This window comes from Lutra lutra, chromosome 13 (genome assembly GCF_902655055.1).
Source record: "Lutra lutra chromosome 13, mLutLut1.2, whole genome shotgun sequence".
In the NCBI taxonomy this organism is placed as follows: Eukaryota; Metazoa; Chordata; class Mammalia; order Carnivora; family Mustelidae; genus Lutra; species Lutra lutra.
Window position 1 is genome coordinate 27473582 of NC_062290.1, and position 24102 is coordinate 27497683.

Here is a 24102-nt window from a genome sequence, read left to right on the forward strand (position 1 = left end):
CAAGCCCTAGAACCTGCAGAAGGCCACTTTATGGAACTTTTCCTGAGTTTAGAAGAATTGTAATTGCTTCTTTGCTACTTTGTATTTTGGCTTAAATTTTATCTTTGAATATTTGGCCTCAGGAAAGAGGCACAAGGAGGGCCAGGTTCCTGGTCTTTCCAGCTTGGAAGAAGACTAAAAATCAAAATTAAATGCATCTTTTGGTTCTGACATAGATGTGAAGAACATTTTGGAATAGTTTGCGAAACTTGAATGAATTCTAAGGATTACATGATGATAACTGGTCAATGCTATTTTACTAATTCTGGTTAGTGTATTGTGAATATATAAGAGTATATATTTGTAAGAATAACACTCAGCATATTCGAGGGTTATTCAGTATTGATTGTACTCGCAACTTTGAGAGCGTTTCAAAGAAAAAAAATTCATATTAAAAAACAGTTGAGGGGCGCCTGGGTGGCTCAGTGGGTTAAAGCCTCTGCTTTCGGCTCAGGTCATGATCCCAGGGTCCTGGGATCGAGCCCTGCATCGGGCTCTCTGCTCAGCGGGGAGCCTGCTTCCTCCTCTCTCTCTGCCTGCTTCTCTGCCTACTTGTGATCTCTGTCAAATAAATAAATAAAATCTTAAAAAAAAAAAAAGTTGAAAGGGGCGCCTGGGTGGCTCAGTGGGTTAATTTTTTTAATTAATTTATTTTTATTTTTATTTTTATTTTTTTACCTCTGCCTTTGGCGTAGTTCATGACCTCAGGGTCCTGGGACTGAGCCCGGCATCAGGCCCTCTGCTCAGCAGGGAGCCTGCTTCCCCTTCTCTCTCTCTGCCTGTCTCTCTGCCTACTTGTGATTTCTCTCTGTCAAATAAGTAAATAAAATCTTTTTTAAAAAAACAGTTGAAAAAAGATCAGCGTGTATAATATTTTGGTGTTTTTGTTAAAGAAAGGAATATATGTGAATGGACAGATAATGGCATATCCATATAATGAAATACTTCTTAATAATAGGAATGAAGTACTGATATACTCTACATAGTGGATAATTCTTGGAAACATGCTAAAAGAAGCACAAATCGTGGGCGCCTGGGTGGCTCAGTGGGTTAAGCCTCTGCCTTCGGCGCAGGTCATGATCTCAGGGTCCTGGGATCGAGTCCCGCATCGGGCTCTCTGCTTAGCAGGGAGCTTGCTTCCTTCTCTCTGCCTGCTTGTGATTTCTCTCTGCCAAATAAATAAATAAAATCTTAAAAAAAAAAAAAAGGTGCACAAATCGCATGATTCTCTTTGTACAAAAGTAGGAAAGACTAGTTAACCATAGAGTTAAGGGTCCATTTCTGGGCTCTCTATTCTTTTCCATTGATCTGTGTATCTATTTTTGTGCCAGTACCATACTGTCTTGATAATTATAGCTTTGAATAGAGCTTGAAGTCTGAAATTGTGATGCTGCCAACTTTGGTTTTCTTTTTCACTGTTCCTCTAGCTATTCAGGGTCTTTTCTGGTTCCAAATAAATTTTAGGATTATTTGTTCCATTTCTTGAAAAAAATTGATGGTATTTTGATGGGGATTGCATTAAATGTGTAGATTGCTTTAGGTAGCATGAACATTTTCACAATATTTGTTCTTCCAATTCATGAGCATGGAACGTTTTTCCATTTCTTTGAGTCTTCTTCAATTTCTTTCATGAACTTTATAGTTTTCTGAGTACAGATTCTTTGCCTCTTTGGTTAGATTTATTCCTAGGTATCTTACGGAATACTATGCAGCCATCAAAAAAATGAAATCTTGCCATTTGCAATGACATGGATGGAAATAGAGGATATTACACTAAGCAAAATGAGTCAATCAGCAAAAGACAATTATCGTATAATCTCACTGATACGTGGAATTTGAGAAACGAGAAAGGATCATAGGGGAAGGGAGGGAAAAATGAAACAAGATGAAACCAGAGAGGGAGACAAACCATAAGAGATTCTTAATCTCAGGAAACAAACTGAGGGTTGCTGGAGGGGAGTAGGAGAGGGATGAGCTGGCTGGGTGATGGACGTTGGGGAGGGTATGTGCTATGAGGAGTGCTGTGAATTGTTTTAAGACTGATGATTCACAGACATGTACTCCTGAAACAAATAATACATTATATGTTAATTTTTTAAAAAAGTAGGAAAGACTAATCTTTATTGAGAGAAGGAGTTCCATAATTTCTGGGCATGGGAGGAAGTAATTGCCTGGGAGTGGGCACTGGGAATATTTTGGGGAGATGGAAATGTTGTATACACATTGATTGGTAGTGAATTCATGGTTATGTATATTTTTTAAAATAGTGAATTGTAGGTAAATATTTACAGTCAATTGTATGTAAATTATATCTCAGTAAAGTTTTTTTTAAAAAATGGATATGTGTATGAATACCCACACGTTGAAGAAACTTATGGTTAGTTCTCAAGAGATTAACTGAGAGACACACGTGGACAGGAGACTTGCTTTTCATTGTATACCTTTTTGTTTCATTTGAAACTTTTTTTTATCATTTGCATGTATACCTATTCAGAAATACACACCAAAAAATTCAAAATATATAGACGTGCACATAATATTGCACAGTAAGTTATTCTGATCAGTGATTATGATAGAATATTCATTGAGGCCATGCCTTTTGAATTGAACACTTTTGGTTTAATGCCTTTTTGTAGGTATTTTTATTGTGAAATATACATGACATAAAATTTGTTGTTTTAACCATTTTTAAGTGTGTAGTTCAGTGGCATCAAGTACATTCACATTATCCAGTAACTATCAGTATTATTCATCTCCAGAACCTTTCATTTTCCCAAATTGAAACTCCATACTGATTAAACAATAACTCCTTCCTGATTTCCCCTTAATCCCCAGTAACCAATGATGTACTTTTTGCCTCTGAATCGGGCTATGCCTTTTTTCTTTGTCTTATTTCACATAGCATGATGTTAAACATTTTTATTTTATTTTACTTTTTTAAATATTTCATTTATTTGTTTGATAGAGAGCACAAGTAAGGGGAGCAGCAGGCAGAGGGAGAGGGGAAACAGACTTCCTGCTGAGCAGGGATCCCAACTCAGGGCTCCATCCCAGGACCCTGGGATCAGGACCCGAGCCGAAGGCAGCCACTTAACAGACAGACACCCAGGCGCCCCTGTTAAACATTTTATAAAAGGAAATAATGTAGCCAAGAAGTATGGAATCACTAACAAATCCTTAGCAGCTTCTGCATTGGTTTCCAGAATTCCTTCTAACTTCAGAGCATCCAAAACTTGTTATTTCAATAAATATAACTGTAAACTGCCTATGTAACCTTAGGGAGAGATGTTGTCTGAAAATAATATGTCCTATCTCTTGATAGATTTTTGGATCTTTAATTTTGGCATCTAATCAATTTTAATAACTTTGTTTGCTAAGTTAAATCAAAATACATTGTTACTGTAAATCTTATATCCATGAGCCTTGTACTATTTTGTAGGACTTTCCTGTTGTTAATAATGTTAAATATAAATAATGTTAAAAATAAACCAGTTGTCTAACAAGAATTTTAATAACCAAAACACTCTAAACCTGTTTGCTGTATAAAATGTTTTAGAGAATAGTAATTATCATTTATATTTATTTTTATGGGTTTTTTTTTTTTAAGATTTTATTTGAGAGATAGCACAAGCAGGGTGAAGGGCAGGAGAAGCAGACTCCCCACTGAGCACAGAGCCCAATGTGGTACTCCATCCCAGGACTCTGGGATCATGACCTGAGCTGAGGGCAGAATCTTAATCAACTGAGCCGCCCAGGCACCCCAATTGTTTTATTTTTAAAAGAATGCTAGCGGGAGGGGGAAATCCTCTTATTTGACATTCTTGTACTAAGAAGTATATTTGAAGTATTTTAACTCGAAAACCAAGATAATACCTCTACAGACTTGGAACATGGGAAGAAAGTCTAGAAGTTAATCTTGTTTGAGCTGTGTGTCCAATTCAGGAAAACTCAATTAAGCACAGCTCACACTGGGTAGAAAGTAATAGGAATTCTCGACTTTTCAGACTCATTTCGTAAGGGCTCTTCAGGTTATTTTAACAGCAGACAGTCTGTAGTAAATTGTGTGGTAGAGAAGATAACATGAAGTATAGGGGAGAAAACCATTAGAGCAGTTTATTCCCAGAGGGATCTGGGTGTGATAAAGCTTCTTAGAAGGTTTCATACTTTATGTTGCCATGAAACCGAAGCAAACTTCTGCCTTGCTTTTAGCCCCTCTCCTGCTCAGCTACTCTCTATTCTGAGCAACTCCTTCAATCTCTCTTGCCTCAGCTCTTCCCTCATCTCTGCTCAGAAGGGTTATGATGTCTTATACAGAATGCTTAGAGTTCTTATGTATGAGATTCAGCAACAGCTGAGACTAAAAAATAGTTACTAGGAATAACTTTAACCATTAACAAGGATTAGGTTCAGAGAAATGTTGGGGGGGGTTGCGATTTAAGTATATCTGGGGATTGGAGAGAAGCATACAGATACCTTCTAACGTTATGCATAGGGACTTTGTCCCCATTTTATTTATATGCATATATTTTTACTTCCTGAGTTTGGAGAAATTATGATTTGGAAAATTGGAGCTCTTTATGAAAGAAAAGGAACCATATTCTCTATCCTCTAGGCCATTGATACGCCTAGAATACTTTTTCCTGACCAACATATTACTAACTTCTTATCATTTGAGTCTTTCCTTAGATTTCACTTGTCTGTCTTTCATCTAATTTTTCCATAGTTCAGATGCTCTTGTTACATTCTGAGGTTATCCACACTGAATTAAAGTTGCTTATTGTATTTGTCTAGACCGGTGTTTCTCAGCTGGGGACTCCCAGGGACATTTGGCAATGTCTGGACCCATTTTTGGTTTCACAATTAAGGGGATGCTGCTGGCATCTAGTGGGTGGAGGTCAGGGATGCTGCTATAAACCCCTGTGGTCTGCAGGACAGCTGAATTAGTTTCAGAAGGTAATACTGTTTTATGTTGCACTTTTTAAAAAGATTTATTCTTTTATTTCACAGAGAGCCTGTGAGAGTTGGGGGAGGGGTGGAGGCAGAAGGAGAGAGAATCTCCAGTGGATTCCATGCTGAGTTCGTGACCAGAGTCGAAATCTAGTCAGGGCTTAACCTTTTGTGTTGCATTTTTAAATTTGTATAAAAATGTAATGTAGATGGGCGCATGGATGGCTCAGATGGTTAAGCATCTGCCTTAGGCTCAGTTTGTGATCTTCGGGTCCTGGGATTGAGCCCCCAGCTCAGCGGGGAGTCTGCTTCTCCCTCTGCCTCTTCCAGTGCTGGTGCACTCACGAGCTCTCTCTCTCTCTCTCAAATGAATAAACAAAATCTTTTTTAAAATGTAATGTAGAATATATTGTATTTGATATGCATTTCCCATTAATATTTACTTCTTTTCATGGTAATACAGATTTTCATGAGTGGCCGTATCTCCTACTTGTGGTTTAAAGCCTTAAAATATGTGTATTAAGAATAAGAGAATATTTCTGGGTAATACTTTTAAATGAAAATTAGAATGCTTTCAGGGAAAATAAGGATAATGTATGATTCTGTGCATTTATCATTAAAGCCCAAAATGTATTCATGTTGGTATGGTACAGTGTCCTCTCTACTACATTTACCTTAAATGCAGTGTTATTAATCAGAAATTAAAACTGTTTTATTATACTGGTAACAATCTTTCATTTTATTTTGAATATGTCATTCACAAAACATGTATCCAGTGCTTGTAATGAGCCAGGCCTTTAGGTGTTTGGGACACCTGAGGGAAGAATGACATAATCCCACATGGGCAGTGTAGCAGTGAATATACACAGTACCTGGGGGAGGGCCAAGCATGAGAGGGAACCCAAGCTGTAGCAGGTCCCAGGCTGAGAATAAGGGGTAGACTTTATAGGCAGGAAGAATAGTCCGTGTATAAGTATAAGGAGGCATAAGAGAAAATGATATTTTTTTAAGTCTGTGCTTGCTTATAGCTTATGGTGCTTAGAGAATAGAGCATGTTAAAAGATGACTTTCAGAAAAAAGTAAAAACTGTGACTCCTCATATGGATGTAAAAATGAACATGTGTTAAGGATTTTGTTAAACTGATTTAGTGAAATAACTAGACGTAAGTTTTAAAACATTCAGATTTAGGGGTACCTGGGTGGCTCAGTCAGTTACGTGTCTGCCTTTGGCTGAGGTCATAATCCCATGGTCCTGGGATTGAGCTCTGCATTGGGCTCTCTGCTCACAGGGGACCCTGCTTCTTGCTCTGCCCCTCCACCTTGTGCATTCTCTTTCTCTCTCAAATAAATAAATCTTTTTTTTTTTTTAAGATTTTATTTATTTGACAGACAGAGGTCACAAGTAGGCAGAGAGGCAGGCAGAGAGGGGGCAGGGAAGCAGGCTCCTGGCTGAGCAGAGAGCCTGATGCGGGGTTTGATCCCAGGACCCTGAGATCATGACCCAAGCTGAAGGCAGCGGCTTAACCCACTGAGCCACCCAGGCGCCCCTCAAATAAGTAAAATCTTGAAAAAAATTTAAAATGTATATGGAGCATTGGAATGTTGAAATAAATGGAGGCAAAACTCTTCTGTAGAGTTGGGAGGAAGTCAGGTGACTCTCTGCCAGGACAGAATTTGCATGTCTTCTGTCAGTTACCTACTATTTGTAGGTTTGTCAAATAGTCGCCTTGAATCAATCTGACAGTATATAGTTTTCCATTAGAATACAGATTTTTTTTTTTTTTCTACAAGAGTGGCAGGAAATTTAAAGTACCTTCTGGTACCCTACCAGAGACTTTGTACTTTATGTAATAGAGAGCTGACAGAATTTTTCGATTAAGGAAATGAAATTGAGGTTGTCATTTAGATAAAACAATTGAGGGGGCAGTATACAGGATTAATTAATGAGGGAGTATTCAGTGTAGGGAAATGAGTTAGGCTTTTGCAGTGGCAGTAAGAGTGAGGGGGGAGGGGGACAGTCCGTGGATGTTAGGATGTGGAATACTCAGCATTGATTACAGTGGACAAGAAGGTTTCTGGTGTAAGCAATTGTAAAGTTAGTGGATCATTTTATTGAGAAAGGGAATATCAGAAGAAGCAGTGTTTGGGGCAAGATAATGGCAGTTTTTGGATATGTTCCTTTTGAGATGATATGGGGTACCAAGGTAGAAATGTCCATTATGCAGTTAGAAATCCGGTTTGGAGCTCAGAAGAAAGATGGTGGGCTAATGATTTTAGCCTGGAAAACATTAGTTAATTGGAGTTTTTATACAAATAAATAACTTCAACCAGGGAGCACTTAAGTATGGAGAAGAGGAAGAAGGCCAGGAACCTTAGAGGACATCTTTATTTGCTTGATCTTCAGGAATAATTACTTATGTTATAGGAGCATTATTATAATTTGATTAAATATCAGTCTTTTAATTCTTTTTTTTTTTAAGATTTTATTTATTTATTTGACAGAGATCACAAGTAGGCAGAGCAGCAGGCAGAGAGAGAGGGGAAGCAGGCTCCCTGCTGAGCAGAGAGCCCGATGCGGGGCTCGATCCCAGGACCCTGAGATCATGACCTGAGCCGAAGGCAGAGGCTTTAAACCACTGAGCCACCCAGGCGCCCCAGTCTTTTAATTCTTAATAATGACACCAGCTTAATTTGGGGGGGTTCGGGAGGGGCACAGGGAGAGGATCTTAAGCAGGCCCCATACCTAGTGTGGAGCCCGAGGCAGGGCTCATTCTCACTACCTAAGACCATGAGCTGAGCCGAAATCAAGAGTTCGAACGCTTAACAGATGAAGCTGGCAGAGGGTCCTAGCCTCCCATACTTAGCTTAATTTTATCTTTTATTTAACACCCGAAGCTGTTCTATTTATTCTTGATTATAGCCTGTTTGTAGTACAGCAAGAGATCCGATTCCCAAATTCTTAATCACTTCTCATTTCGTATATACTTCCTATTTTAGATTCAGGTTGAGAGAACTAGTTTGGGACCTTGCACTAGTGTGAAAAGTGAGGTCACAGTGAGCAGAGAATGGAAAAGAGGAAGTCACCCTTAGGTCTCTTGTAGAAGGTTATTTATATTTTAAAGCACTCTGAATTTCTATAATTAATGTCAGTATGAAATGTATTCCATACTTGGGGGGGGTGGGGGTGGTGCGGCACTGTTCTCTGTTTTGCATTATTAGGTAACTAAATTTGAGTTGATGCTACTGTTCAGTAATTGAAGGGAAGACAGCTTCAATTTGTATTCCCATTTTACCTCCACCCCAACAATCTCATTGTTAATACAGCATTGCTTTCCTTTTTTTTTTTTTTTTTTAAGGGAATATATTAACCCTGTTTTATCCCATTCTTGGCTAATGGGTAATTGGGAGGTAGCAACCCCTTTCTGTCACTACTTCCAGTTCCATGTAGTGGGAAGTACTATTTTTTGGGCTATTAAATCTGCTTATCTCCTTCAAAAATATATAGAGATGTTTTGTAAATTATAAAATTTGTTTAGAGAATATTGTGACGAATTTGGAGATGCTTTTTGAAATTGGCCTTTCTTTTTTATATTTATTAGTTTATTGAGGTTTTAAGTTTCAGCAAAACATGAAAATCTTAACTTTTTTTCCTTTTAGATCATCCAATTATGATGGGTTTGAGCCCCTTGTAACCAGAGGCTACTTCCACCTACCTTCCCTCGATATGCAAAAATAATTAAAAGGGAAGAAATGGTCAACTATTTTGCAAGATTAATAGATAGAATAAAAACTGTTTGTGAGGTGGTCAATTTAACAAATTTACATTGTATCCTGGTAAGTACAAATGTCTGTTCTGGAATATGGTTTTGATTGAACAACAGAATAGTTTATCACTTTTTAGAGGCTGACTGTCCCAAGGGTAAATAAAATTGCTTACTTGTTTTCTTTGATAGCTGGAGAATTAAGGTGTGTGTGTGTGTGTGTGTGTGTGTAGTGTGTGTGTCTGTATGTTGTATGTGTATTTGTTTTTGTTTAATTTATAAGGATTATATACTATCCATTTTGGAGATTAAGAAACTAAAGTTTAGATAATTCACCCAAGTTTTAAGAATGAGGATTTAAACCCTGGATTCTGTCTTCAAAACTTCTTATATGTAAATGTGTGTGCATATACACATAGATTTGAGTATGCATAAATAGATGTATATTTTTATACAAAAAATTAGATCATGGTATTTGTAGCCTGCTTTTGTCACTAATCTCTCTATCATGAACATCTTTCTTTTCATGTCAATAAATACACATTTTTCTACATTATTTAAATAGCTACATGGTATTCCGTTGTAAGCATATATCACGGTTTTTTCCAGTCCATTCATATTGAATTGTATTTAGGTCATTTTCAGTGTTTTACTAAAATGAGCATTTCTGTAGGAACCTTCATATCATCTGCTTCCTTCTTCCTTAAGATAAATTCCTAACCTTCATGAAGTTGCTGGGATCAAAGAGTATGTACATTTTACATATTTTGGATTAATCTTCTGTATGGGTTAAAATGTAGAAAAGCAATGTTTACATAAGGTTAGGGAGGTAGAAAATATGCAAAATAATACTGTCATTATTTAGACATAAGTACACTATTACACGTAACTCTGTATAGAGTACATAATTCCCAGCCCATGTCATTTTCTCTGTGAGGTCTTCCTTGTTGGTTCCAGGTTGCTTCTGTACCTGGATTCCTTGAGGTGATGAATTACCTTGCTTACATTCCTAGAATTTGAGCAGCAGCCTGTGGGGTATAGTTGATGGTCAACAAATATTTGGCTTTTGTTTATGCTCTTTCTTGTAATAACTTTATTTTCCCTTCTAATTCTTTGTCACTAACGCCCAGCTTAAGTCTTCATTCCTTCATGAAACTTTAACTGATTGTGTTTGTTACCTCTTTTCTATTTGCTTTCTTTCTAGTAGTTTTGTCCTTACTCTGTCTTAAGAATCATAGAATCTTAAAGGTAGAAAAGATCATAGACATAATTTTGCAATTTGCAGTTCATTGTATAGCTAAACAAAGTAAGGTTTAGAGGGCTTATAACCAAATTAAATGATTGGTTAGTGGCATATCTAGAATTAGAATAGAGACTTTTTTTCTTCTGCTGCATCTGCTTTTCTGATTCTTAATTGTTACATGAATATTTGTGTTCAGATTAAATGTAAGATTATAGAAGGCGATCAGTGTGAATTGGAAAAAGAAAAAAATAGTGCAACAGTTGGAATTAATATTCTGGCAGACGGTTGTGGATTGCCTTGTCAGGAAGGTGAAATGCTGACTGACATACCATACTAGTGAGGAGCTGGGGGAGCCAGGCCGGACTGCCAGCACTGGATGTGAAGAGGGCATAGAAAGAGAAGAGTCTGGATACCTGGAACACTTGTGACAAGAGTCGGTGGTGGTAGTAGGGGAGTGTGGCTAAGGCCAAGAATTGAGAAGATTAAAGTTAGAGAAAAGAGGGGACCAAATATCTGGTGGATCTGCATAAGAAACCTCTTCCTATTAGGATAAAGTACCAGATTATAAGGTGTGCTTACTACATACAAGACAAATCATCTCTGGAAAATTGGGAATGGACATGAGCACACGTGCTGAAAAAGAAGTAAATGTGAAAAATGCATACCTTTACTAGTAATTGAGGAAATGTGCTTTATCGCAACTTGATTGGAAGAATACAAAAAATTGTATTAAGTGTGTGGACGGCAGTAGTTTGCTCTCCTATAGTGTGTGGCCGTTGCTCTCAAAAGTCCCCCTAAAATGTGTACATCCTGACCCCCCTAGCAACGCCCCTTCTAGAGCTTTAAACCTAGAAAAACCATCTAAGATATATGCAAAGATGAACTAAAGAGGTATTTGGCTCGTCATCAGTTGTAATCTTGAAAAACTAGGAACAGGTTAAATACTCACTGGGATACTACCCATCCTATAGTATGGTGTAGAATATATGCCATACTGACATTAATAGCCTGACCGTAGGGAAGGGAGGGAAATCTGAAGCGGGAGAAATCATAGAAGGAGATTGAACCATGAGAGACTATGGACCCGGGAAACAAACTGAGGGTTTCAGAAGGGGGTGGGGATGGTATAACCAATAATGGTGTATTAAGGAGAGCGCATGTGGTGAGCACTGGGTGTCATACACAACTAATGAATCATTGAATACTGCATCAAAACATGATGTAATACACAGTGGCTAACTGACCATAAAAAAATAGCATGTTATAGGAAAATACTGACATAGGGAAATGTTATCTTTCAAAATAGATTATCCATTTTATACATTGTCATACACAGAAGTGATCATCAGAGACAGGTAAAATCAGTTTAACAAAGATTGGAATGTGATGAATGATATGATTCTTTATAATTTATGCTCTCCATATTTCTGCATTTTCACATTCAAGTTTTATGCAAGATCAATATGGGTGGGGTAGTTAAGTATCTGAATTAACAGTTTGCAGCCATGTGTGCTGCATTGTAGAGAAAACATGGAGGAAGGGGCCAGAGTAAACACAGGGAGATAAATTAAGAGACCATCATCACAGTCCAAGGGAGAAAGGATGGTAACTTCAGTTAGAAGGCAGGGAGATGATGTGGGTTGTCAGAGTTAGAGCTGTGCATGGACTAAAACTGATAGCATTGGTGTTGAATTAAACACCAATGTTTAATTCATGGAGCATGACAGAACTCTCAGGAAGGTCTCTGGGTTTCTGACTTGCAGATCTCGATACACACTCTGCTGTTCACCAAAATGCAGAAATTCCCAAAGACCTTCAGTCAGCTTACGCTCTTCATGAAGCTGAATTTGAAGTGCCTTTAAGATACTTATGCAGAGATATTGAATAGATATTAACTCTGTGGATAGAGTTTAGAAGTCAATGCTAGATATATAATTTTGGAACTATTACAGGTAGTAATTGAAGCATTGGTATGGTGAAGATTGTGAGGGAAAAAGTTTATGGCTTGAGAAAAGAAAATAGTCTGGAACTACACTTGGAACCTACTGCACAGGCCGAGAAGTGGCAACAAAGGACGAAACTCGTGAAAGTCATTTAAAAGCTTTTATTTTACCAGAAGGAAGTCCTGTCAGATACTGAGAGGTCAGATGAAAGAAGTGAATTAGGTCCAAGACAAATGTCAACTGGATTTGGTGTCATAGGACAGTGGTGACTAGAGTGAAAAACTAGGCTAGTGTGTGTTGATGAGAAGGGGCCATTGAATAAGTAGAGATGGTTAAGTCCTCTCTTTCAGAAAGTTTAGCTGAGAAGGCAGCAGTTGAGAGAGAACTGTGGAGCATGTGACAGTTTCTTTTTAAAGATGGGGGGAAATTGACCGCTTAAATATGAACGGGGAGGATCTGGAAGAGAGGGAGAAGTTAAATATGTAGGACAGACAAGGATGGATTCTTGACATTGTGTAATGTTCCTGAAAAGACAGGAGGGAATGGAGTCCGTAGTACAAATGGAGGGCTTTCATTGTTAAAGTGGGCAAGGAAGGGATCTGAGTACAAATGTGGGTTCAGTTTGATAACGTTTAGAGGCTGAAGTGGAGGGATTTCCTGTTGATAAATGACTTAGTTTTCTTTGTAATGTTAAATGGGAGGACATCTATAGCAGAGAATATTTACTTTGAGAAGTGTGAGGAAGGTATGAAAGTTAATTGTGAAAAAAGTGAATTGACTGGAGAAACTTGGTAGGTTTTGGCAGAACACTCATTTAAATTGAGGATCATGAGTCTGGAAAACACAAAAAATAGGAAAATTATAAATAACTACTATCCTATAATATACAGAAGCTAACATTGTAGTGTATTTTCTTACCTTTTCTCTTTTATCTATGTATAAACCCATATGTAGTTTTTCTAAGCATATCTTTTGGATGTCGAAAAAAATCAAGAAGTCTGTTATATAAATCCAGTTGGCCTGGTTACTTGGTATTTATTTTTGTGAAGTAGGAAGTAAACCTCTGCTGTTAGTTAGCATATTATTATTAATGCTGTTAATTTTCATGGTGTGCAAATTCATTTGGATCCACACAATTCTACTGGTCAGTTAAAAAAAAAAAAAAGTCTCCTAAATCATTTATTGTCCCATTGATACAATTAAGACAGTTCCAATAGACATGATCCTTAGCTCTCTGTCATTTTTTAACTCTGGTAGTATATATATCGCTTCTCGGCCTTTTGGCTGAGATCAAGTGTAACTCTGGTAGTATATAATTTGCAGAAGGTTCTGGTAAAATTACATGCTATATACAGACATTTCCAGCTTTTATTTAATCTATTAATGACCTTATTTTTTCTCTGTGTATCAGGATTTTTTCTGTGAATTTAGTGAACAATCACCTTGTGTTCTTTCAAGATCTCTATTGCAAGTAAGTTCTATTTAGTATTGCAGTACTTCTTTAAACATCAAATTTTATATGTGTTGACAATGCTTTATTGATTGCTAGAACAAAAGTAGATGCTCTTAAAGGATATCAACAGTTAGTGTTATATTTTTGTGATAGAAGTATTCGAATATTAGACATTCATTAAGATCATATCCTGGGCTGTAAAACAAACCTTAATAATGTAAAAACAATTGAAATCATACAAAGTATGCTCTCTAAATATTTTGGAATTAAACTAGTAATCAGTAACAAAGATATTTGGAAATTTTCCAAATATTTGGAAATTAACACACTTCTAAACCAAACTCAGGATCCAAGAGGAAGTCTTGAGGATAATTAGAAAATATTTTGAACTGAATGAAATTGAAAATAAAACCTACAGAATCTGTGGGATATAATCAAAGCAGTGCTTAGAGGAAAATTTATAAGATTAAATCTTTATATGAGAAAAAGAAGAAAGTGGTTGCCAGAGGGATTGGAGGTGGGGGTGGAGAGTGAAATAGGTGAAGGGGCTTAAGAGATACAAACTTTCAGTTATAAAATAAATAAGTCACAGGAGTGAAAAGTACAGCATGTGGAATATAGTCAATAATATTGTAATAACTTTGGTGACAGATGGTAACTACACTTACCATGGTGAGCATTTCACAGCGTATGGAATTGTTAAGTCATTGTGTTGTATACCTGAAACTAATGTAAGACTGTATGTTAACTATACTTCAGTTAAAATTTTTTTAAAAGAAAGGTCTGGATAATTTAAGGTTCTACTTTAAAAAAAAAAAGCAGATGAAACTCAAAGCAAGCAGAAGAAAGGAAATACTAAAGATAAAAGCAGAAATCAGTAAAATAGGAAACAGTACCAGTGAAGAAAATTGATGTAACCAAAAACTTCGTTCTTTTGAAAAGATGAAGGGGGGCCTGACTGGCTCAGTTGGAAGACTGTGTGACTCTTGATCTCAGAGTTGTGAGTTTGAGCCCCACGTTGGGTGTAGAGATTACTTAAATAAACAATACTTTAAAAAAATTAACCGAGCCTTAAAAAAAAAAAAGAGAGAAGAGATCAATAACATTGAAGAACCTCTAACCAGACAAAAGAAGAAAAGAAGATACAGATGAATAGTATCAGGAATGAAAAAGTATTACTACAGATCCCAAAAGGGTCTATAAAAGGTTATATGGGAAATATTATAAAGAACTCATGTCCATAAATTCAAAAACATAGATGAAATGCATCAGTTTCTTGAAGGACATCACCAAAACTCACAACAAAAGAGAGAACTTGAATGATCCTGTATCTGTTAAAGAAATTGAATTCATAATTTGAAAACCTTCCAAAAAGAAAATTCCAGGTTAATTCTGTATAGTCTGTTCCAGAAAATAGAAGAGCCAACAATACTCATGGTATAAAGCCAGCAATATCTCAGTAGCAAAACCAAAGACATTAAAAGCATGGAAAATTATAGACATATTATGAGCATAGACAGAACAACCTTAAAGTATTATCATATCAAATTTGACATTATATAAAAAAAGATAATACATCATGACCAAGTTGTTTTTTTTCCAAAAATGAAATCCTGGTTCAGCATTCAAAAATCAGTCAGTGTAATCCACCATACAATCTAAAGTCTCAGTAGATTCAGGAAAAGCATTTGACATAATTCATCCTCCAGTCATGATAAAAACTCTCAGCAAAACTAGGAATAGAAAAGAACTTCCTTAACCTGATAAAGGGAATGTACAAAAATATCTGCAGCTAACATCATACTTCATGATGGGAGATTAAATCCTTTCCTCCTAAGATTGGGAGTAAAACGAGGATATCTGCTTTCTCACTCCACTGTTTTTCAACATAGTACAGATGGTCCACAATTTAAGTGGGTTTGACTTAAGATTTATAAACTTTATGATGGTGTGAAAGGGATGTGCATTCAGTAGAAACCATACTTTATTATTTTGCATTTTGATCTTTTCAGTATGCAGTGTAATACTCTCTCATGATACCAGGCATGACCGGTGAGTCATAGCTCCCACTCAGCCACAGGATCATAAGGGCAAACAACTGATTTAACCATTCCGTTTTTCACTTTTTTTAGTATAGCATTCAATAAATTACAAGAGATATTAAGCACTTTATTATCAAATAAGCTTTGTGTTAGGTGATTTTGCCCCACAGTAGGCTAATGTTCTGAGCATGTTTAAGTAGGCTAGGCTAAGCTGTGATGTTCAGTCTGCTAGATGTATGAAATGCATTGCAACATAAGAGTATTTTCAACTTACAGTGGGCTTATTGGGACATAAGCCAATCATCAAAAGTTGAGGGGGAGCTGTACTGGAAATTTTAGCCAGTGAAAAAAGGCAGGAAAAAGAAATAAAAGGCATAGTTGAAAAGGGAAAAGATATGTTTTTACAGACAACATTACTTTCTATATAGAATGTCAGGGAATCTACAAAGAAGTTCCTAGACCAGATGGGTGAGTTTAAGAAGAACAAAGGGTATGAGGTCAATATCCAAAAGCAATTGTATTTCTATATATTTGCAGTGAGCAATGGGAAGTAAAAAATTTAAAAACAGTACTATTTGTAATAACACAAAAAATGAAACCCTTAGGTATAAATCTAACACCTGTTTATAGGACCTATATGCTAAAAAACTACAAAGTACTGGTGAAAGAAATCAAAGACCTAAATGAATGGAGAAATACACCTCGTTTGTGGATTGGAAGAATTAATATTTCTAAGATGTTAATTCTCCCCAGAATTTACCTACAGATTCAGAGCATTGTCAACAAGCTGATTCTAAAATTTATATGGGAAGACAAAAGAATTAGAATAGCCAGAACAGTTGTGCAGAAAAGCAGACTTAGGGAGCTATCTGACTGCAGGACAGGTATGGTATTGGCAAAATGGATCAGTAGAACCAGAGGAGAGTCTAGAAAAGTCCTATTCTTTAATTAGGCCTTTATTACATAGTACTGTATACTGTTACATAGTATTTTATATCCTTTTTATATATAGTACTGTATACTACATGGTCATATACATGGTCAACCGATCAGTTATTAATATGGTCAGTTATTTTTGACAAAATACAAAAGCAAATCAGTGGAGAAATGGTAGTCTTTTCAGCAGTGGTACAGGAAGAATTGGACAGACATATGCAAAAAAAATGACTCAGAATGCATCATAAATCTAAAAGGTAAAACTATAAAACTTATAAGAAAGGATAGGAGAAAATCTTTGTGACTTTAAAAGATGGAATTCTTAGGTATGGCATCAGAAACAATTCGTAAAACATGACCAATTTAGAACTTTATTTCTGTGAAGACATTGTTACAGAAATGAAAAATTCTGAATTCAGAATGGAGAAAATATGTGCAAATCCATGTGTGGCATAGGACTTGTATCATACGAAGAACTTTATAAACACAACAGTAAGAATAGACTACCGCTTAGTTTTTAAATGAGCAACAAATTTAAACACTAAAGTATGAAAATATAGGGATATGTAAATTAAAACCACAGTGAAATACCGCTCTCTTTTATAATATCTTCTTAAAAAGAAAAAAAAAGAAAAAACCTACGATAGCAAGTCCAGGTGAGGATGCATTTACTGATAGGAATGTGAAGTGCTGTGGCCACTTATAAAACAATTTGTCAGATTCTTATAAAATTAAATATACAAATCCCACTCCTGCTTAATATTTGCCTACGAAAAGTGAAGTACTGTGTTCTCCTGGAATCTTGTCTGCAAATGTTCATAGCTGTTTTGTTCACGATCACCCAAAACTGGAAACAACCCACATGTGTTAGGAAACCAAGGAAGGGATAGTATAGCAAATAATAAAATACACTGAAGTCATTAAGGGGAGAAACTTAAATGCAAATCATTATTAAATAATGTATTCTTTAATCATGAAATCTATTTTTCCAATTTCAGAAAGTGTGTATGTATTCCAAAACTTTCATTAGAGACAGATTATCAACTAATATTGATAATCATTTGCTGTTCCATATTATATGAAGCCCTCTTTCTTAGATACTAGCTTATTTGGCATACTCAGACTAGTCAGTTCACTGACTAGTTTACTGTCACTACCCTGGGCATGGGAAATACATGTTCCTGCACATTTTTTATTTTCCTTCATCAGAATACATCTTAATAGGGATTAATAAGTAATACCCATTGTTGAATTAGTGATTTATTGATTGACTGATTTCCACGAGGTTTTTATACTTTAATCTCTCCTTTAATCTGCAGTATTTATAAGAAATGTGTTCATGCCATAGTAATGACAATTATATGTATAATGTATTAAAATTTGATAGCATTACTAATATATAACATTTGTTTTAAGACCACTTTCTTGGTGGATAACAAAAAGGTCTTTGGAACCCATCTCATGCAAGACATGGTGAAGGACGCACTCCGGTCTTTTGTCAGTCCTCCGGTGCTCTCCCCAAAGTAAGTACCCTAAGACTTTTTATAGTGAATGTATTTTTTAAAAGCCCCAATTCTCTGTGCTTCTTTATAGCCAAGGCATAAAAACTATTGTAATCAAATCTTCATGTAAAAAAACCCAAAAAACTCAATCATATTAAAATTACTTGATTTCTGCTGCATATTATTTAGATTTAAACTGAGGTTTTTGTGAGGTTGACATTAGGCCCCATATGAGAAGAAAACCTTACAAAGAATTATCAAATTCAGTAAGTTGCATTGATTCTTACTGTGTGCAAAGCACTGTGTCAGGGAAGCACTTTGGGAATAATTATAAAAAAAACAAGATAAGGTCTCTTCTCAGTGATCTGAGTCTAGATAAACATAGAAAATACAAATAATTGATCCATAAATTAACATTAGAGCAGTGGCTCTACCAGAAACATGTTGCCATAAGAAGCTGGAAAAGATTTCATGCAACAAGAAATCATTACTTCTGTTGGCATTTTGGAAAATGAATAGAGCTTTTCCAAAGGAGACGGAAGAAATGCGCTGTTATTTCTCAGCAAAAAAACCAGCATGTCTGAAGACATGGGCATATGAATTATATATTTTAAGAACAGTTAGTGGTTCAGCATTCAATTTGTTGAGTAAATCATGCCACGTCTCACATAAAACTTTTTCCTCTCTTAACTTGGGTTTCCCAAAAGCAAATCCTGAGACAGTTCATAAAACCTTAGCAAGTATTCCAAGGAAAAACCAGTAGGGTTGTGGGCAAGTGGGACATAAAAAGGAAGAAAACCACACAGAGGTATACTTCATGGAAAGTAACTCTGATTGGGTCCTGTTGGGGAACTGTGGAGACAGTGTGGGATGCAGCTCAGAGTTGTCCTTGTCAGGGACAAAAACAAAGGGAGCCTGAGAACTTACCACACCCGAATCAGTTAAGGACTGTCTCAGGGAGGAGGTAAATTCCCAGGCATTCAGTGTTGGTTATATTCCCTGTTTCAGTCCCAATAAAAGCCAAAGCCCTTATGATTGAGCCTGGGAGGTCCCATATACTCTGGTCTAGACTCCTGTTCTGATACCTCTCCGGCTTCATCATCTCTTACCCCTCTCTCCTCATCTCCTTTGCTTCAGCCATTTTGCCCTCCTTGTTATTCTGGAAACATATAGGTTGGCTCGCACCCTGCAGCCTTTACACAGAGTCTGGGGTGGAGGGCATTTTACAGAAATGCCCAGGACTGACTCCCTCACCATCTTCAAGTCTGTTTAAATTCACATCAGTAAGGACTGCTTTGATTAGACTATTTAAAAAGTGCATCCTCGGGGGCGCCTGGGTGGCTCAGTGGGTTAAGCCGCTGCCTTCGGCTCAGGTCATGATCTCAGGGTCCTGGGATCGAGTCCCGCGTAAAGCTCTCTGCTCAGCGGGGAGCCTGCTTCCCCTTCTCTCTCTGCCTGCCTCTCTGCCTACCTGTGATCTCTGTCTGTCAAACAAATAAACAAAATCTTAAAAAAAAAAAAAAAAAACATCCTCCATGCTGCCTCAGCCCATCACTGCCTTTCTCTCTCCTATAACGACTTTCCTTACATTCTGTATAATTTACTTACTCGCTGTGTGAAGGAGTCTATATGTACCATACAGTTCTTCACTATGTTTATTTCTTTATTTTTTATGTTTTTTTTTCCCCACTATGTTTATTTTTTATTTCCCTGTCTCTTCCCTCCCACTCCCATTAGAATATAAACGCCACAAGGTCAGGGCAGGTGGTTTTGGCTCTTTGTTCATTAATGTATCACAGGTGCTAGAACAGTGTCTACAGTATGAATTGTCAGCACATGATAAATCTTTGTTGAATGAGTGAATAAATAAGCAAATGGGAGTTGGATGATTAAGATAGTTTGGGGTTAGACTTGAGAGTTGTGAATGGTTTGGTAAAATATGGTCTTTATTTTAGGGTCAGTGAGGAAGTGCTCAGGATTTTAGGAGGGAATTGGCATAGTATAGTATGTATTTTTTCATGGGAAACAAACTGATAATGGGGCAAAGTGGTGAGGTAGGCTAATTCAGAACTACAAGTGAGAAATGATGAAGGATTAAACTCTGAGAATATAAAGGAGAGGACAGATTGGAAGAACATTTCAGAGGTAGAATTAATAGGATGTGATAACTGACTCAGCAGGGAAAGAAAAGGAATAAGAAGGTAATGAAGTTGCTTTAAAAATTAAAAATTAAAAAAAAAAAGACATGTCTAGTGGCATTCTTTTTCAGGATTATCTTGGCTCTTCCCTGGTTAACCCTTTATTGGATATGTGGTTTGCAAATATTATCTCCTGTTCTGTAGGTTGCCTTTTTGTTTTGTTGATTGCTGAACAGGAGCTTTTCCCTCTGATGTAATCCCACTGTTTATTTTTGCTTTTGTTGCCTTTGCTTTTGGTGCAAAATCAAAAAATCACTACCAGCATCAATGTGAAGGAGCTTATCCCCTGTGCTTTCTTCTAATACACAGTTTCAGGTCTTACATAGAAAAGTATTTTTATGCTCTTTAATCCATTTGAGTCAATTTTTGTGCATGGTGTAAGATAAGGATCCAGTGTTTTTCTTTTACGTGTGGCTGTCCAGAATTCCCAGTATTTTTTATTGAAGGGACTGTCTTTTCCCCATTGTGTATTCTTGACTTGTTTGTCAAAAATTAAATGACCATATACAATTGCTTTTTTCCCCCTTGGCTCTCTGTTCTGTTTTATTGATCTGTGTGTCTGTTTTTATGCCCGTATCATTCTGTTTTGATAACTCTAGCTTTTTTAGTATAGTTTGAAATCAGGGATTGTGATACCTCTAGCTTTTTTATTCTTTGGGTATTCAGAGTGTTTTGTAGTTCTATATAAATTTTAGGATTGTTTTCTCTGTATCTGTGAAATATGCTATTTGAATTTCAATGACGATTGCATTGACTCTGGAAATCACTTTGGATAATGACATTTTAACAATATTCTTCCAACCAGGAAGCACAGAATATCTTTCCATTTATTTCTGTCTTCAGTTTCTTTAATCAGTATCTTACAGTTTTTAATGTATACATCTTTCACCTCCTTGGTTAAATTTACTCCTAAGTATTTTATTCTTTTTGGTGCTATTATAAATGGTGTTGTTTTCTTAATCTCTCTGACAGTTTATTATTATGTATAGAAATACAACATTTTCGTATATTGATTTTCATATATTGATTTTTGCAACTTTACTAAATTTATTAGTTCTAACAGTTTTTTTGATGGAATCTTCAGGTCTTTCTACATATAATATGTCATCTGCAAATGGAGACAAAAGTTATTATTATTTTTTTTTTTTTAAGATTTTATTTATTTATTTGACAGAGAGAAATCACAAGTAGGCAGAGAGGCAGGCAGAGAGAGAGAGGAGGAAGCAGGCTCCCTGCTGAGCAGAAAGCCCGATGTGGGGCTCGAACCCAGGACCTGGGATCATGACCTGAGCCGAAGGCAGTGGGTTAAGCCGCTGCCTTCGGCTCAGGTCATGATCTCAGAGTCCTGGGATCGAGTCCCGCATCGGGCTCTCTGCTCAGCAGGGAGCCTGCTTCCTCCTCTCTCTCTGTCTGCCTCTCTGCCTGCTTGTGATCTCTCTGTCAAATAAATAAATAAAATCTCTAAAAAAAAAAAATTTATAATTAAATATGTTAAAGATTCAGATGTATAAACTGACAACTACCTATACTACCATCCATTTTAAGCAACATTTTTACTTGGTTTTTATAAATTTCCTTTTGGAGGATTGATAAATACTTAATGTATATTTATGTGAATTAATAAATTTTATCAGTTCCCTTTTGTAATAAATACAGTAAGTTGGTACCTGGTATTGCCCAAACCTTGTTGGGTTCTAGGGGAAAGAAAAACATATCTCCTAACAGGGAGCTTATAGTCTGGTGGGAAAGACTGAACAGTAGACAAATACATAATGTGAGGTCATGGTAAGTGCTTTGTAGAAAGATAAAGGGATTGATGGATGTCTTAGGTATGATAGTTGTGGAAGACCTATTGCAGGTGATACATGAGAGTGAACTGAGGGAGTGAGCCATGCAGAATCAGGGGTGGGGCTTCCTGCCAGCAACATCTGTAAGGTCCCAGAGTAGGGCTGAGTTTGAGTATCAAGGAGCAGCTAGTTTAATGAATTAAGTTATTGAGATAACCTCTAAATGAGCAATTCTCAAGCATTTTTGTCATGAAACACCTTTACATTCTTAAAAGTAATAGTAAAGACCAAAATAGCTTTTGTTTATGTAGGTCATATATATTGCTACCTACTGTTTTAGAAATTAAAAGAATACTTTAAAAGTATTTATTAGTTTTTTAGTTTTTTTTTAGTTTTTTTTTAAGATTTTATTTATTTATTTGACAGAAATCACAAGTAGGCAGAGAGAGAGGGGGAAGCAGACTCCCTGCTGAGCAGAGAGCCCGATGTGGGGCTCGATCCCAGGACCCTGGGATCATGACCTGAGCTGAAGGCAGAGGCTTTAACCCACTGAGCCACCCAGGCGCCCCAGTAATTACTAGTTTTTTAAAAATAAGAGACCCATTACATTAATGTGAATAATATCTTTATGGAAAATAACTGTTTTTAGGAAAAATTAGTGATGAAAGTGACAGTTTTACATCTTTGCAAACCTCTTTTCTGTCTCTCTTAATAGAAGATAGCTGGATTATTTTGACCTTCTGCTTTCAGTCTGTTGTAATATTGCATGCCATGTATTCTGGAAACCACCACTGTACACTTATGAGAGGATGAGTACAAAAAGAAAATAACATCTTAATATTGTGAGAATAGTTTCGACCTTGTATTCCCCTGGAAAGCATCCCCAGGTCACCATCCCCAGCAGGGGAACCTGGGCCACATTTTGCAAACTACTCCCTGCAATTTCAATTCCTCCCTCCCCCATCCCTTCCTCCCACTCTGGTTATAGAGGTGACTACTGCACTACAGTTTGTGTCTCACTCTTATGAATGCTTGTATACCTCACCCAAATATGTGTATCTGGAAATGATACATCCATTTATATATTTTAAGACTTCACATAAATATCACACTGTATACATCCTTTTGCAACATGATTTTTTTCATTCAACATTAAGGTTTTGAAATCATCCAGTTTGATCCATGCAGACTTACTTTACTCATTAAAATCCACCCTTTGAACACACTGAGTTTGTTTTGTTGTTTCTCTACAGTTGGACATTTAAGTTGTTTCTAATTTATTGATGTTAAAAACAGAGCTGGGGGCACCTGGATGGCTCAGTTGATTGTGTGCCTAACTCTTGATTTTGGCTCAGGTTGTGATCTCAGGGTCCTGGGATTGAGCCCCATATCTGACTCCCTGCTCAGCGGAGAGCCTGCTTCTCCCTCTCCCTGCTTGTGCACTCTCGCTCGCGCTCTCACTCTCTCTCTCTCTTCCGCTATCTCTCTCTCAAATAAGTAAATAAAATCTTTCAAAAAACAAAACTGAAATTAATTGCTGATCATAGAACATGTACATCTTCAACTTTGCTAGTTTTGCTTAATTGCTTTCTGAAATAATTAAACCAGTTTGTATGCCAGAAGACAGTATTTATGAATTCTAGTTTTCCCATACTTTGTTTGGACTTTGTCATTATCAGACTTAAGAATTTTTGACAATTTGATGTATGTGAAATATTGTCTATGTCTAATTTGCCTTTTTTCCTTTTCTGTTTAACAACCTTCCTTTAGCACTTTTATTATTAGCCATTTAGGTTTAATTACAGTTCAACCTGCATTGTCTGAGGATTCTATATTTGCAAATCTTGCTTACTCGCTAAAATATATTTGTAACCCTCAGTGGGTATTTGCTCCACTCTTGCTGAATTTGCCGACATGTGCAGAACAGCAAAAAAAATCTGAGTCATCCAGTGTTGAACAAGGCAGCTCTGTAAACAGCTCCACTAGATGCCATATTCACATTTCTGTCCCTTTTTTGGTGAATTCATAGTTTCAGATGGCCTCCATGTGTAATTTTGTGCTGTCTGGTATTCTTTAGCACAAGAAGGCTGTAGCATGCCTTCCAGAGAGAGTATATGTCTTAAAGATAAGCTTCACTCAGGCCTGACTTTGCTAATGATTCAGCAATGGACATTACATAAGGCATCTTTAAAGTTCTTTAGTGATCAGTTGATGAAAATGGTGTCACCAGAGGCTGGCAGGAACCTAACCC

The 24102-nt window shown here is 36.7% G+C and overlaps 1 protein-coding gene across 1 annotated transcript in view; it reads left to right on the forward strand.

Moving 5' to 3' along the window:
- Window positions 1-24102, forward strand: part of NAA35 (N-alpha-acetyltransferase 35, NatC auxiliary subunit) — a 94549-nt gene that overhangs the window by 54120 nt on the left and 16327 nt on the right. The window contains 4 exon segments of the mRNA XM_047698881.1: window positions 8644-8674; window positions 8676-8820; window positions 13345-13404; window positions 17781-17887. Coding sequence (XP_047554837.1) covers window positions 8644-8674; window positions 8676-8820; window positions 13345-13404; window positions 17781-17887 — 343 coding nt within the window.